This window comes from Miscanthus floridulus, chromosome 10 (assembly GCF_019320115.1).
Source record: "Miscanthus floridulus cultivar M001 chromosome 10, ASM1932011v1, whole genome shotgun sequence".
Classification (NCBI taxonomy): Eukaryota; Viridiplantae; Streptophyta; class Magnoliopsida; order Poales; family Poaceae; genus Miscanthus; species Miscanthus floridulus.
In genome coordinates, this window is record NC_089589.1 from 127,286,782 (window position 1) to 127,304,218 (window position 17,437).

General features: G+C 44.8%; 1 protein-coding gene across 1 annotated transcript; it reads left to right on the forward strand.

The window, feature by feature from the left end:
- Positions 1 to 321: 321 nt before the first annotated feature.
- Positions 322 to 5,561, forward strand: LOC136485649 (disease resistance protein RGA2-like). Its single transcript, XM_066482497.1, has 3 exons — positions 322 to 1,394; positions 2,420 to 5,073; positions 5,163 to 5,561. The coding sequence occupies exons 1-2, from the start codon at positions 396 to 398 to the stop codon at positions 4,925 to 4,927; spliced, it is 3,507 nt and encodes a 1,168-aa protein (XP_066338594.1). The 5' UTR covers positions 322 to 395; the 3' UTR covers positions 4,928 to 5,073; positions 5,163 to 5,561.
- The last annotated feature ends 11,876 nt before the right edge of the window (positions 5,562 to 17,437 follow it).

Consider the following 17,437-nt stretch of genomic DNA (forward strand, 5'->3'; position numbering starts at 1 on the left):
ATTTGATAATGTTTTGCTACAGTAACATGTGCTAATGACGGATTAATTAGGCTTAAAAAATTCGTCTCGTGGAGTACTGATGAATTATGTAATTTATTTTTTTATTAGTATCCGAACACCCCATGTAACATCCTCGCGACACACTTCCTAACTTTTAGTCACCAAATTCAAACACCCCATAGAAAAGTTGATCACCAGTTCACCACGCCACCGCTAGGGATTGACACACTTTTGATGTAAACATCACATGGCGTGTGGCTTTACCTTTAATATATGCGGTGGTACACGTACCAGCCAACATATATCTGAAAGCTACGAACGGAGAGTAGCACTATTGGTGCATCCATCCTCCTTCCCTCATCTCAGCCCCTTCTCCCCCTCCGGGAAAACTAAGCATGGATTCCATGGCAGACTTGATGAGGAAACTTGGATGGATAGCCTGGTGCTTAACTGTAGTAGGTTGGTTTCTGTCACCCATTATAAGCTTGCTCGTGAACAAGATCTTTGCGGACCTAGTGTTCAACACATCAAAAAAGCTCAAGGAGTTAGAGAATGAGACTATCCCAAAGCTGAAGCAGACGCTTGGTGTCGTGGAGGAGCAGTCGGTGCTCAGAGCAGCCGAAGACAAAGGGTCTCAAAGCAATCTGAAGATACTGGACAGCATGAAGAAGGATCTCAAGTCTGCCTTGTATGAAGCCAAAGACATCCTAGATCTTCTCGATTATCGCCGGATCGAGAAGGATCTCCATCTTGCGGATGATGACAGCCGCTGGGTGGAGAACCAACTCGGTGCTGCTTGCGCCTGGATTGCCCGCTGCAAGGGGAGTTCCTTTGGGCGATGGATACATGTCACCCTCGCAGCGGTAATGAAGAGGGCACAAAGCATGACCCGGCAGGGGCAGTTCCTGATTCAAGGGTGGCGGCACTCGAGGCAGAACTTTGAACTAAAGATCGCGGGTGCTGCAGTACTGCAGTGTGCACAGAGCTGGTACCAACAGTTGGGGCAACTATTCAGATGCATTATACCACGCAGATCCGGTGCACTTCTTCCAGTTTCTCGTCTAGCGCCGCAACCCCCATGTCTTGAGTCCAGAGGCTCTGTGTTTGTTCCAGTGGAACCAACACGTAGGCCAGCAGAGGAGATGGTGGACGACGAAGAAATAGTGGAGGAGGCACAAGTGGTGGAAGGAGAGGCAGCGGAGGGGATACAAGATGGAGAAGATGGAGCAATGTCTGAGAAGATAGAAGAAGAAAGTTCCGAAGGAGGAGAAGTGGGAGAGCCAACTTCTTTGTCAATTTTCCAGTACTGTGCTCGACCTATGCTGACATTGTTTGCAAAGGCATGTTTTTATCGAGATTGGCCATATGGAATTGTTGGCATCAAAAGTAAAAAGGTACCATCTTACCATCATTTCTGATTGACATACTAGATTTGCATTCTTGCACCAGTGTTTGCCTTTTGTTCTTTTTGAAATATTTTGCCTTGTTCTTTTCAGTTATGCTAAATAACTAGTACATCAAAATTAAGAGTCTACCACACCATATATATATATATATATATATATATATATATATATATTGATTTGTCTGTCTTTGGAAAGCTACTGTGAGCTAAAGTTACAACTTGAAATTCAGTACATAGATACAAAATTTTGTTATACCTCCCTTGTTATAATTAGTAGTACCAGCTCTGGCAGCTCAAAGATATATTTAGTAAAAAGGCTCTTATCAAATGATGAATTGAATATCATAGATCAGTCTGTGTCTTGTCGATGTGGAATTTCGTCAAAATGGTCCAAAATGAAAAAAAAGAAAGAAATCTGAAATGATTTTAGGGAGTGTAATCCAATACTTCAGTTTAAGGAAGCTAAAAAAAAGGCTTGGATAATAAGGATGCCTCTTTTCTTATGCTACCACAGTTTTCCTTTTTAAAGCACACCTTGATATGACACGGTCTGCTAAATTACATTTTGACCATTTATTTTTTCTATATTACATTGCTTATGCTTGTGAATTTATTTCACCCAAGTCAATCCGCACAACACCTCACACAAGCATGTCATGCAAAAATTCCAAATCACCATGCTATCACAAAGCATAAATAAGCAACACATGCATATCAACCTATACCATAATACAAATCACTTTACAGTTTCAATTTCATCTCAAACCAATTTTTTTCATCACATGATCTCACATAAGACAGCTAGCTTATGTAGACAGCTAGTCCATAGGGTTGATAGACAAGTGCTATTAAATGAACTCTTTCCATTTCATATGATCCATACAAATACCTTTTTGTACAAAAATTAACCGCCGTTATTAACATTTCATTTTGCACGTTATAGAATTTAAGTACGTTTTTAAAAGGGGCTATACATGGCTGTCATAATAATTATGTGAACCTTGCTTCATGCAGGAGGATGGCAGTGCAGCAGAATTAGTGCCCATTACTGAAAGAATAAGTCTGAGGAATCGAATAAAACACATAGAAGATATTCTCACTGCCTTGAAGAAATCAGATATGTTGAATGATACGAATAGTAGCAGTGGCACCACCACGGATGCAGACAACGAAAGAAGCAGCTTCACTGTCAAGAACACTGCCAAAGAAAGCAGCAGCAACAAGAAAAAAATTGACAAGTTGTACATGAATATTGATAAGATAGTGTTCGGTCGAGACATGGACCGTGCCCATATATGTAGGATGCTTCGTGAAGGACAACATACCTATGCAGCAAGCTCCAGCACCAGTAAACCTTACTCTGTGATTGGCATATATGGCATTACAGGTTCTGGGAAGAGTACCCTGGCACAATATGTTTGTGATCATGAGAAGTATGCAGGACATTTCAACCTTATCATGTTCGTTCTTGTGGGGAAGACATTCAGCGTGGGTAATATATTTCGTGATATGCTTGAGCAGATCACGCAGAGCCAGCCCTCTAAAGACAATGATCTTGAAAGTCTAAAAGCAGAGTTGAAAAAAGAGCTGAAAGACAAATGCTTCTTGTTAGTACTGGATGATGTCTGGGTCAACGGTGACAATATGAAGGAACGTCGGATTCTACGTGATGTGCTTCTTGTTGGGCAGAGTGGAAGCCGAATCCTGGTGACAACTCAAAAAACAGATGCCGCTGCAGCTTTAGGTGCTCAGGAGAAAATGCAAATCCCAATACCTGATTTAGAGGAGGAGCAGTACCTCTCAATGTTCATGCACTATGCCCTAGAAGACAGTCAAGTCACAGGGAATGATTACGAAAGATATAAAGCCATCGGGAGAGAAATTACAAAAAAGCTTCATAGATCACCCATTGCAGCAATAACAGTGGCAGCACGGCTTAAGAGCGAAAGCAGAATTGATTTCTGGGAAAGAACATCAAACCTTGATGTGTTGGATGAAACAATGGGAGCTCTTTGGTGGAGCTATCAGCAGCTTGGTGTTGACATCAGGCGATGCTTTACATACTGCAGCATTTTCCCCAAAGCATGTATAGTACAACGGGATGACATTGTTTACATGTGGATAGCACAAGGGTTTGTAAACACCAGGAGTAACGGAACAGAGGAACTGGAAGATATAGGACAGAGATACTTTGATGAATTACAGGCATTCTCATTTCTGCAAGTACGACGAAGAACCATTTTGGTTTTGGGCGAGGAGGCAGTGGGTTTCACAATTCATGACCTGCTACATGAGTTGGCAGAGAGGGTTTCTGGTAGTGAGTTCTATAGAATTGTTTCGAATGGCTCACCAAAAGAAATCCCGCGAGGGGTTCATCATCTCTTCATTGAGACCAACATTGGATCAGAGATTGTTGACAAAATTTTGGACATGGGAAATTTGCGCACCCTTATCATTCAGGAGGATTGGGTCACCATGCGAAAATATCATGACTTGGTAAAAGTCACGGATCGTTTATTCATGAGTCTGAGGAAACTGCGGGTGCTGATTGTTCAGCTACGGCATTGTAGAAACGAGTTGTCAGTCCCAGTATCTATTTATCAGATGAAGCATCTACGTTTTCTCCGTCTTGCTTCCTTTGTTGACCATCTGATTTTACCAAGCACATTTAGCAAGCTTTACCATATCCAGACCATAGATATTCCTTGCATGAGGGCATCCTATCCTGAAAATATGGCTAATCTAATCTATTTGCGGTACATTTCAGCTTCGGTTTCTTTCCCCAACATTGGAAGGCTGACGTCACTCCAGACAATAGAAATGTTCAGAGTGAAGGAGGCACAAGGGTATGAGTTGAAGCAGCTGATGCATCTGAACAAACTTCGAGGCTCTCTAACTATATGGGGGCTTGAGGTTGTCGGAAGCAAAGAGGAAGCTCTTGAAGCCCACCTATGCAAAAAGAAGCGACTCAGAGAACTGGAACTGTGGTTCGGCTTGGATAAGAGTTTTGGTCCAGACGTGGAAGCAGAGGTACTTGAGGGCCTTTGTCCCCCAAAGGATCTTCAAGAGCTCAAAATCTGGGACTACAACGGTTCAAGGTATCCTAGCTGGGTGTTGAGTGGCCACCATCCAGATGCCCCAAAGCACCTGCACAAACTTGAACTCTGGAATTGCAGCCAGCTGGCAGCTATTCCTGAAGATAGTGAACTCTTCATTGGTCTGCGTGTGCTTCGCATTTACTTTTGTGACTGGAACCGGTTGCCGGAAAATATGGAGTGCCTCGTGTCGCTCCAGTCACTGTGGATTTTGAACTGCGATAAGATAGAGCTTCTTCCGACGCTGCCCCACCAGGCTCTTAAGACGATTGGTATCCAAGGGTGCCCCGTGCTCAGTAGAACCTGCAAAGAAGTGGGACACCCAAATTGGAATAAGATCAAGCACATTCCCGAGAGAAATTTGGATGGTTTGGAGGAATTCCGGACGAATTTGGATGTTTTGAAGAAATGTTGTAGGAATTTGTGAGAGAAAAACATTATTCCGGATGAAAAAAGAAGCGGATCAAGTCAGGTTTAAGGGCGCACGAATGGGGCCATAGAGATCGATTGTAAGCAAATACGAAGCCACTGCCCTCTGTACCCGGGACCGGGACAACTCAGCTGAGATGCATGGTGAGTCTCTTGGCCGCCTTCCTTTTTCTAATCCATAGAGGTTGCTGCATTCCTAACCAAACTTTAATAATGATCCTCGGGTCTTACAGGATGTTTGTCAATCGATCCGTCTGTGGAACAGGCGGCGGGGGACAAGTCTGTACTTGTAGCCAGGAAAGGCGTTCACATCGTAACGCAAACTGCAGGTCGCATCGCATGGTGTGGTGGATGTTCTCATCCCTGATTGGTTGTGGGTTTGTGCTTTTTCCCCCCTTTCCTTCACTCTATAGTGTATCCTTTATTTGCAATAGGACAATTAATGGCGTGCAAATATAGTTTGTTTACTGTGATCCATGAGCGCGAGAGATAATGCTGTACTCATTTGTTCCCAATTGTTGAGTGAGTAAAGCTCATTGTAGACTGTAGAGCTTGTGAACTACATTGTGATTCAAAAGAACATATACATTCTGGTCAATTCTTGCAAGAGACAGTTTGGTTTGTATATGAGATTTGTTCTTATGACCATAAATCTGGTATATTCTTGTTGATTTGGTTTGGTACGCCCTGCTCTTTCCTGCCCTGTTTTTGAGCTTCGTCCAACTCTGCATACGTTTTTTTCGGAACCTCGGTGCCTGCCTGCATGCTTGTACGGCTTTATTCAGTGTGGGTTACTTATAGGTCTGCCTAGCCAATCCTAGGCCCATGAAATGTTGGACCACTTTTCATTGTCAATCGTGTTTACTGCAAGCCCAGCCAGCCCGCGAGTATCTAACACCCCAAACAGGCCTGTAAATGATCGTTGCCACAAATAATCTGCGTCCTGTGTATTGTCGACTGCTGATAGCTGGTGGCATCCGATGTGACCTCGTGAACGACCGAAGACGGCGACAAGAGAAGAGAGGGGGTGAATGGGAGCCGAAATAAATCCTTTCAAAAACTTAACCCAAAGTCCCAAACATAACCCAAAAACAAAGCACGGGAAGCTGCTGTAAAGTTGTTAGAAAGTTACAGCTCAGAGTTGTTGAAAAGTTGAAGTTCCAGAAAGGTTGTTGCTGAAAGTTTTCTGAAAGGTTGCAGCTGAAAATTTCCAAGAAGGATGTTGAAAGTTTCTGGAAAGTTTACCGAAGGTTTCCTAGAAAGATTGCCGTGAAAGTTTCTAGAAGGTTTGCAGTGAAGGTTTCCGGAAAGTTTTTTAAGGAAGGTTTTCAAAAAAGTTTCTGGGAAAGTTTCCTGAAAGTTTTTTGAAAAAGTTTTCGGGGAAGATTTCTAGAAAGTTTTCTTGGAAAGTTTTCTGGGAAGGTTTTCAAAAAGTTTTCTAGGAAAGTTTCCTGTGGAGGTTGCAGCTGAAAGTTTGCAAGCAAGGTTGCAGGAAAGATTGTTAGAGTAAAGGATTCAGCTGGAACAATAGAAGCATAGCACGCACAGCACGCATGAGCAAATCAAAAATCGAGCGTATCTTGGCCAAATTTGCTCCAACTTCCACGAAAATTTTACCAGATGATCACACGGAAGTGGTGAGACTATCTCTAAGAGATCATTGCCCAAAACCTGGCCAATCACCGGGAAATTCAAATCGCGTGCAAGAACACAGTTTTTCACCCAAAACGCAAATCGGTTCGATTCTTCGTGCTCATGTGGAATTAATCAAATTCATTCAATGGGAAGCATCAACACATGTCATAGCACGAATCAAACCAAAAAGAACGAACCAAAACGCTCTAGAAATGACAAATGAGACCAAGAACAGGAAGGGGAAAAGCAACCACGCATGGTGATTCTCTTGCCCGCCTTCCTTTTCTAATCTAAGTAGAGGATGCTGCATTCATAACCAACATAAATGACCCTTCGATCTTATGTTTGTGAAACAGGCAGCGGGGGACAAGTCCGTGCATATATAGTTTGTGTGGTGTGTGATCTCATCCCTGATAGAACGTGCGTGGGTCTGTGCTTTTTTTTTTCCTTTTCCTTCAGTCCATCGTTTATTTGGAACTAGCAAAAGTGCCCGTGCGTTGCAACGGTAGAAAAAAATACTGTCAGATATTTATGGGAAACAAACACATGAATAGTATATAGTTATTTATACTTTATTATTCTTTCTATAAATTTTAATAATTTTTATTTTATGATGACAAGACACACATAATAATAAGTTGATAGTGGCAATAATATGTAAATGTCATATATTAGACCTATATCGAATTAAAATACAATATTTATAGATTGTATTGGTCTATTAAAGTGCTCAATATTTTAGTTGATGGTTTGATTAGCAAGACTATCGGCTGATCCAAGTTTAAAAAAAAATAGATTTTGTTTCTAATAAAAACTAACCATCAATGTGCTTCTACAGGAGGTCCTTGCGCATCCATGTCCGCCGCCATGGTCAAAGTGCTTGGCGCGTGCCGCCTGCCCGTTGGTCGATCAAGCAGCACCTCGAACGAGGAACGAGGAAGATGAAGCAGTTGGTCTACCCCTCCCCTATCTCTCATGTGTCGACGTTGGCGATCACGGTGGGGTCCTCAAGCAGGTCCTGAAGACGGCGAAGGCATGGCAACTTCATCCTCGCCAAAGAGCATGGCTGGTTGTCATAGCACGTGCACCGCACCGGATGACCTCCTCCCAGATCGTGGCTGGCCTTAGTCATCCTGCGCGTCCCCAACGAGTATGCACATGTGTCCTATAAAGGCCGTATCTTTTATGGGTTCTATATATAGTTTTTTGTTGTCAAGGAGGAACACAAGCGAGAGGTTTTGAGCAACATGATCGAGTTGGTTCGGTGCCTTGGTTTCCAAAACAAACAAAAGAAATCTTGTATTTGGATTAGGATTCTAGTTATATTTAGGTTATTTGAAGATGCCATACATATGTCATGTATATATATAACATGAGCTATAGATAGATGTGAAAAGAGACAATTTCCATATTTACGGATTTAGTTAGAGGAAGACGGTCCAAGAAAATGGACGGACTAAAAAATGGACTGAAATTTTGCCTCTTTATTGTTAGAAAAAATAAATATAGATAGAAACTAAGAAATATTGGGGAAAAGAAAAATAACGGAAAATTTTCATGTAGGGTGGCAAGAAATTGCCTCTTTATTATTAGGTATAGATATAGATATAGATAGTATAGATATAGATAGATAGGGCGGTTCGTCTTTCCTGTAAATAAAGTTGAGACTCAATCTCACGTGAATTCCTTAAACTGAAATCTATTTTCCTATTCGGTCAACCGTTCGTGCATGCAAATATTGCACGTCTCCTAATCTCTGTCCGTTTTACATACGTATGGATACATGCAAAGAATATTCACGCCCAGCTCATCTAAGTCCACACGTTTCCTCTTTGTTGTCTTCCTTTTTCTCTTGTCCTGAAAACCAGCAGACAGTAATATGGTCGGACTCAATCTTCATGTTGTATACGTGGTACCCCATACAATGTGGAGAAGAATAAACGGTCAAAAAATTAGATTTGCATATTTTTTTTTGATCGGTTGCACATTTGAGAATAGGAGACGGAAACGTTTTGGAATCGGACTCCGTATCCGTATCCCGCTACACACAAGAGCTATCAGCGGGACTTATATATATATAAGTCCGGACGGAAGAAACTCTGTCCAATAGTTAGAGGGAGACGGACAAATAAATGGATGGACCAAAAAATGGCCGAAAATTTTGCCTCTTTATCAGTAGGTAGGTATTATTAGTAGGTAGGTATATAGATAAGACAACTAATAGCGTGCATATATAGTTTGTTTACTGTGATGTGTGAGCACAACGAACGATAATGCTGTACTCATGCATGTGTTCCCAACTGTTGAGTGAGTGAGTAAACCTGATTGCCGAGCTTCTGAAATAGATGATCATCGTTCAAAAGAACGTATACATTTGAGCTTGGCACAACTCTGATGCGTTTTTGTTTTTCCAAACCTCGGTGCCTGCCTGCATGCTTGTACGTCCTCAGTGTGCGTGTAACTTACGGGTCCACCCAGGCCCATGAAATCATGGACCAGTTTTTATTGTCTAACGTCATCGCGGTTCGTTTAGGTCCATGAGATCGAGTTTGGCTCTCAACAGCGGCGGGCACGCCAGAATATTCATCGATCATCATTGGTGGGCCGGTGAGGGCGCTCCGTTCAACGATTGAACCTGCATTTGTACAGTATGCAATTTTAATACAAATTAGGTTGGGGCCTCCCTCCCGATTTCTTCAAAAAAAAAAAAGGAATGGCGGAGAGGAACAACTCTCGATCCGGTCTGGCGGCAGATCCGGTGGTGGTGGCGGCAGCAGCAGGTGCACGCTCCCACCCCATTTGTATCCATGGTACCCATACCGATCGTTGATGTCAAAATTTGCACCTCTCGTGCTTTCCTTCTCTGTTATGTGGAATCCATTTATTTATCACAAATGCCATCATACATCCTGTGTCTATGCCTATCTCATGCAAAGAAGTTCTCAACCTTGGTAATAAATTTGTTCATGTTTGTGGTCACAGAGTCACAATATACCTGGTGCCACCACCACTAGTGATGGAAACACCCGTTAAAATTAAAATTGCTTCAATTGCAAATAAATCGAGTTATGGTGACCAAAGTCACAATCTAGATTCTTGTTCCTGTGCCATACAGGTGCGTGTGCTAGCTCACCTACCGCCGTTGCTGCCCCAGCCACCAAGAGGCCCACCACCAAGTACAGGTTTTAATATTCTAGCATGAGATGGTTGGGTTCTTGGGTGTTCCAAGTCTACTGATACTTACCCTCCTTCTCTCAAAATTTACAAATGCCACCTTTGGATTTAACAACACGCACCGAATATTTTACTACGGAGACTTGCACAGTCAATAGTACACTGAATCGGCAATTGTAAACCTTGGGCCCGAGACCTGTTCCTCCTCTATTACAAACTGGGAGTGGTTGTCAACTTGTCATCATGGTAATGTCAAATTTGGTTGCATTTTTACTATGAGATACTACGAGATGAGTATGGGCGTTCGGTTAACCGAAACCGATCGTTTCGGTTCTTCAGCTAATTCGGTTCCCTGAGAAGAAGGGACCGATCAGTTACTTTGAAAATACGGAACCGAGGAATTTCGGTTTCGGTTAATTCGGTTCGGTTTCGGTTAATTCGATTCGGTTTCGGTTCTAACCGATGTAACCGAATTTTTCAGGAACCGAGAAACAACCCATTCAATTGCAAATTTCAGCAGCATTTTGCCTGATTTTCATGAAGTCAAAAGGGACAATTTAAACAGCAATGCAACATAAAACAACAGTACAACACATATATGTTATTGTTCTCTCAAATATTCAAGCATAGAGGAATATTCAAGCCTGCAGTAAAAAACAAGAGGTCCAACAGCTTAGTTCGGTTATTTCAAGTCAATTCGCTTAACTGAGTGCTGGAACCGAATTAACCATAATAATTTCGGTTCCTGGGAACCTGGAACCGAAGCTGGGACCGAATATTTCGGTTTCGGTTACTTCGATTTCAGTTCCGGTTAGTTCGGTTCTCGGTTTTTCGTGCCCAGGCTTAGCGGCGGGCACGCCAGAATATTCATCGATCGTCATTGGTGGGCCGGTGAGGGCGCTCCGTCCAACGATTGAACCTGCATTTGTACAGTTGCAATTTCAATGCAAATTAGGTTGGGGCCTCCCTCCCGATTTCTTCAAAAAAAAAAAAGGAATGGCGGAGAGGAACAACTCTCGATCCGGTCTGGTGGCAGATCCGGTGGTGGTGGCGGCAGCAGCAGGTACACGCTCCCACCCCATTTGTATCCATGGTACCCATACCCATCGTTGATGTCAAAATTTGCACCTCTCGTGCTTTCCTTCTCTGCTATGTGGAATCCATTTATTTATCACAAATGCCATCATACATCCTGTGTCTATGCCTATCTCTTGCAAAGAAGTTCTTAACCTTGGTAATAAATTTGTTCATGTTTGTGGTCACAGAGTCACAATATACCTGGTGCCACCACCACTAGTGATGGAAACACCCGTTAAAATTAAAATTGCTTCAAATGCAAATAAATCGAGCTATGGTGACCAATGTCACAATCTAGATTCTTGTTGCCGTTGCCATACAGGTGCGTGTGCTAGCTCACCTACTGCTGTTGCTGCCCCAGCAACCGAGAGGCCCACCACCGAGTACCAATTTTTTTACAATTTGGTCCTTTTTTAATAAAATTTACGTTTGGCCTTTCGGGAGAACTAAACTCATCTTTGGACCCTGGAGGTCGGCGCCAAGACTCATGGCGCCGAGGTAACACGTCTCGGCCCTACAGATCTTGGCTCCGAGGTGCCTACCGAGCACAGTAGAGCATCCTAAGTGGCGTTGACATGGTCGGTACCTCAGCGCCAGAATAAATGGCGCCGAGCTCGATGTCACAGATCTTGACACCGAGCATAGATAACCGCGTGTGGTCACCGCAGGTCTCTTTGGCGCTCTATCTCTCCCTCTCTCACGCTCTGTGACGTGAAGGCTGATGGATACTAATACTCCTCTGCTCACTGCAAAGCGATGCCGTCCGCGTCGCGCACGGCTCTGCTGCCCACTGCCGGTGCTGCCGTGACCGGTCAACAAATAATAAAGAGAAAGCCAACTTCCACTGCTCCTAGTACCTTTCAATGCAAACCAAACACTGACTGCTGCACCGTGCCGCTGCATGCGGTCAAGCCTGCCTCTGCCTGCCAGCCTTAATGGGGGCGGAGCTTGGTTGGTTTCGTGGGTTCTCACGCTCGGCTTTGCGCACTTGCGCCGCTGGCTCAGTGACAGTGAGTAGCTGTATGGCTGGGCGATAGAGTGGCAGGGCAGGGGCTATGGGCTATGGAGGAGTAGCTTCCTACTAGTAGGACTGGTTTGGAGTTTTGAGAGAGAAAGAGAATGGCTGTTTACGCTAGAGAGTGGTCTCTTGTGATGAGAGTGGTTTCTCTCTCTATCTGGTTGGCCTAGAGCAGTAGAACTCGAGTAACAGATCGAGGAGCATGGAACAGCTGACATGTGGGGGCCTGCGGGTTTGGAATGGGTTAATGCTTACTCCCTTCGTCCAGAAACGCGTTTTTGTTCTTTGTACACTTTTTTTTTCTTATTTGAGAGATGGAACAGCTGACATCACTACTGGACTCGCATGCTTTGCCGAGGGCCTCTGGCCCTCGGACCAGAAACCCTCGGCAAAGGCTTTGCCGAGGGCTGCCCACGGCAAAGACCCCTCGGAAAATTTTTAGACGGCGAAGAGGTCTTTACCGAGGGCCCTTTATCGGGCACTCGGCAAAGCCTTTGTCGAGGGGCAGGACGGCCCTCGGCAAAGAAAAGAAGCCGTCACGCGCCGGCGCCGTTGGCGGTTTCTTTGCCGAGGGCCGACCCTCGGCAAAGAAATGGTTTTTTTTACCGAGGGCCGGCCCTCGGCAAAGAATTTTTTTTTAAAAAAACCTTTGCCGCGGGCCTCCTCCCTGGCCCTCGGCAAAGAAATTTTCAGGATTTTTCTCAAAAAAATCTTTGCCGAGGGCTATTGCAAGGACCCTCGGCAAATGTTTTTTTTTTAAAAAATTGTTTACTGAGGGCCGGCCCTCGTCAAAGAAATAGTTTTTTATTTTTTTTAAAAAAACCTTTGCCGAGGGCCAGCTCCCTGGCCCTTGGCAAAGAAATTTTCAGGATTTTTCCAAAAAAATATTTGCCGAGGGCTATTGCTAGGGCCCTCGGCAAAGGACCCTTCTTTGCCGAGGGCCTTGGTCATTGCCCTCGGCAAAGAGACAGAAATTTAAATTTTTTTTTGTTTTTTGCATTCCATCGACACAAACATTTCATATATATACATATATATATCACACAGAACCCATTTTCTCACAATATATCACAACCATAATTGTGAACCACAAATCACAATATATTACAACGACAAGTCACATGTTCATCATCATTCACATGTTTATTACGACAAGTTAATGAAATCCAAGCACAAGTCACAACCATAAATCACAAATCACGCTAAAGTCCAACCACATCACCTAGCACGAGTCCTCATCAAGCTAGCCTATGAGACGATGGTGAAGGAAAAGCAGGATCACCCGGTGACACACTAGCGGGTTGATTGGAACCCGCGGACGGAAGCTGTACAAAGGAGCAGAGATTGCATGTGTGAGTAATCCGAGAAAACAGTTTTGAAACTTAGAGATTGCATCTAGTAATCTAGGAATACAAAAAGATTAGACTCAATTGAAAATTTCGGCAGCACCTCCCCTGCACGGGGAGGTTTCCAAAACCTGCAAGAAACGACGGCACGAACGCCGACATCCACAACGGCACAAACGCCGACATCCACAACGGCACGAAGGCCGACATACATGCAAAGCACAAGCGAAAAGTGAACTTTCATACTTACAGGAGTAGCTGCAGGAGTATGAGGTGGAGGAGCTGAAAACTGCACAGGTACACCCGATGCTTGCCCAAGACTTTGCATGATCACCATCATCTCCGCCATCTGTTTCTGCGCGGCCTCGAACGCGACCTTCTGGGCCTGCAGCTGTGCGGTCAGCTCCGCGTTCTGCTCTTGACTTTGCCTTCTTGTTTCTTGCAGCTCGGCCTGCAATATTTCACTCCAATATATCAGTAATGCAAATCTAATTTAGGTGTATAAATATCTACGTACGATGAGTAAAACAGGAATTACCTGGAGTGCTTGGACCTGCTGCAGTGTTGGAGAAGGCCGTGGACGTATGGGCTGGCTGGAGCTCGTGCTCCGTGCTCGGATAGAGTCGAGGGAGGGAACAGTGGTGGAGTCGATGGCGCCGTCTGCAATCCACAACCGCCCGTGCTTCTTGCCTCCTCCGAGCCTCATGATCGCCTCTGCATCAATGGGCTCAGTGCGCATATTGTCATCTTCCCCATAGATCTCCCTTACCATTGACGTGTACTCTTGGACTTTAGTGTACACGTTCGGGTCGGAGTACGCCTGGGGCGGGGCAGCCGGGTCGAAGGAGACAGAGGACGACGCCCTGCCCATGTGGGACATAGCCCACATTGAGAACTCCGAGACCTCCTCGCCCGGGTGTGCAGCCTCCTGCGAGAAAGACGGGAAGATGGTGAAAAATCAAGCAGAATTGAGCGTCAAAATAAATGAAAGAAATCACTTACATATGCCTGTTTGTATTCGGGGAGGCTATGACTGCCTTGATGGTGAGTTGGACCTTGCCTCATCAGACGCTGTTCCCGCTGCCTCTCGTGCGTGTCAACAAAGTCCTGTGATAACCACTTGTCCACGATCATGGCCCAGCATTCGGGATACGATCAGCACCGCCAGGGAATCACCTACAAGTCATCGAGTATTTGACATATAAGAAGATGAAATTGAACCTACTTAATATCAAAACGAATCATTATGAATGTTATTCGCCTACCTCAAGGTACTGGTCCCGGGTCAGCGTAATCCGTCTTGCTTGAGGCTTGGGGAGGGACTGCCTAAGTACCGACCTGTAGTAGTCTATGTGGGCCTGGACGCGCCCATGGTGGTGCATCTCGGTGACGTACTTCCTACAAGCTGCGGCAGCCGCCCGATCCGCCTGGGCCTCAAGTCCTTCTTCGGCCTTGAAATATTTCTGCATACAAAACCGATGTATCCATTCATTATTTCAATAAAAGATTTAACCAATGAATGCGATGTATTAAGCAATGTTGTGCGAGAGAGACTTACCCAAAACTCCGCCAATACTCGCTCCTGCTTTGTTGCGGTGAGTGTCATCCGTGACCAGCGCGTACCTGTCCCAGTTGGAGGCCGGCTCCCGCATCACCGGCTCTTCGGACAGTTGCACAATGCCGGGGTACCATTTCCTACACAAAACACCAAGGATGCTCGCGGGGGTGCGTGCTGGAGTACCCGACAAAACCAACCAGGCCCTGCACAAGTGATTAAGAAAATTTATCAGTTTCTCTTAAGATTTCCAACATATCGTATGAAGTAGTTGTGATAACATCCATAGTTACTTACCTCTTTGCCATAGGCCGAATCACTGGGCGGTTGTGAGGAAGCGGAACCGGAGGGAGGCTCGTGGGACCTCGCTCGTAGAGAGTCCGGGTAGCGGTACCCTCTCCCTCGCCCTCGAGTGCCTCGCCTCCCTCGCCCTCGAGCGCCTCGCCTCCCTCACCCTCGAGCGCCTCGTCTCCCTCGCCCGTCTGCTGACCCCTCTCGTCCTTCGATGAGGACGAGGCCATGGCCGTCACGTGCTCCTCCTCCAGCACCTCATCACGTGTCGAGGGAGGAGACCGCTGCCTCCTGCGGCGGCTGCCCCTGGTCCTCCTCTCGTCACCTCCTGTGGACGCTGCCCCGGACGACGACCCCTCACCTCGAAGGAGAGGGTGATTACCTTTTGTTTGAACCAAGAAATGAAATCAGGCCTCCCCGCTCCCGCACCGCGTGAAACAAGGGTGTCTTGTTCATGTGAGGTAGGATCCCTTGATTGATGCCAGAATTCACGAACAAATTCCCAGTCCGAACGAGAATCAATGGGGTTGGATGCAGAATAGTGACGACATATTGAAATAAGTTCATTGAGAACTTACTTGATGAACGGCTGCACCTCGGTAAGGTTGAAAGGTCGAGATGGTGACTAGAGGGGGGGTGAATAGTCCTTTTTAAAACTCAATCGCGTCGGCTAACTGAAACAAGTGCGGAATTAATTTCATACAGATATGATTGAAGACAAGGTAGCAGGGAGGATTTGTGATTAGAAGTTAGAACTACTGCAGATTTTATTTGGCTTCGTTACGCCATGGTGCATATAGATAGGTCAACAACTTCTTTTAGTTTGATGTGTCACTGTTTCGTCCTCCCGCCACGATTGCACAAACTGAAATGGATTCACAAAGCTGACGGTTCAGTTCTGTTTAAAAAAAAAAAACAAAGGCAGCACTTTCACATCGCCTGTCATAGTGTCATGTAAAATATCCAAACTCGATTTAACAATTCACCAATGGCCGGCCCTCCACGAGTCATTCAAATTTCTTGTTACATGCGGCATTATTACTCTAGACTTGTGCAGCTATCTAGCAAGAAAGTGTGATCAAGTACATATCGAAGAAGCTTTGTCAGGGTGTACATCACCAGTGAATCGAGAGATGAGAAAAAGGCCGCAGCAGTTTTTTTTTTTTAGCCAATCACAGCATCCTTCCAACGGGGCACGCAACCTGTTGGGTCACGCGCCTGACCGCCCGCCTTAACTAATTATTTAGTTAGAAGTTTGTTTACCATGTATATTTTTGTTGCTATAAGTGTTTGTTATATTATTTGAGTTGCAATGCAAATGATTATATTTTTCATTAATTTACGTTGTTTCGACTGATGTTTAATTTGAACCGTTTTATTAGATGGAAGATATGTTTCAGGAGCAGTTGTGGCGAAAACAGGGTCGTCCTAGAGAATTGTACCCCGACAAGTCTAGCAAAGATGCCCCCGTCCCTCCTGACTTCCCTGTCCCTAACTGTGACTGTAGTCGTCCGGCCGACGTGTTTCAATCGAGACATCCGGACACAGCGGCTCATTGCTTCTACACATGCAGTTGTTTTAATGTAAGTAATTGTTTCCATATGTTTTTTTTTCATTTGTATTACTAGGTTATTAATATTTTGTTGGAATTTTATTGTGTAGGCCCATGAGAGGTGTTTTTTCTTTCAGTGGATCGACGGTGCAGACAAATTTGACCCCAGGTACCTCCTTTTCGACGATTGGTGGAGAAGGCGACATCCACGAGAGCACTTCAAGCGGTGGGTTCCACCTCCCCCTAAGCCCCTCCAATGACGGCTAAGGAGAAGCACTTAGCCGCAGTTAGACGACTCGAGGAACCTCCTCTGTGCGATTGCGGAGATCGAGCTGTGATAATATTCTAGCATGAGATGGTTGGGTTCTTGGGTGTTCCAAGTCTACTGATGCTTACCCTCCTTCTCTCAAAATTTACAAATGCCACCTTTGGATTTAACAACACGCACCGAATATTTTACTACGGAGACTTGCACAGTCAATAGTACACTGAATCGGCAATTGTAAACCTTGGGCCCGAGACCTGTTCCTCCTCTATTACAAATTGGGAGTGGTTGTCAACTTGTCATCTTGGTAACGTCAAATTTGGTTGCATTTTTACTATGAGATGGATATATAAATTTGGCTAAGCCTGACTTTTTACCATGGCAAGGCCACATTGAATTTTACTGTGACTCAGATATGTTCGAATCTGTCTAGGTCTGCAATTTTAATGTGTTCAAACGAAGTATTGAATGAGTAAATCGCTGACTGCCGAGCTTGTGAACTAGATGATGATTCAAACGAAAGTCGATGTATTTGGCCTCTGAAATGGTGCCTTCAGCTTCAAGAGAAATTAATTAATTCTGGTTTGTACATGAG

Bases quoted from the DNA above. Each gene is read 5' to 3' on its own strand.
- LOC136485649 (XM_066482497.1), top strand. From the start codon at position 396: ATGGATTCCATGGCAGACTTGATGAGGAAACTTGGATGGATAGCCTGG. The intron at 1,395-2,419 runs GTACCATCTTAC...TGCTTCATGCAG, and splicing joins TTGGCATCAAAAGTAAAAAG to GAGGATGGCAGTGCAGCAGA.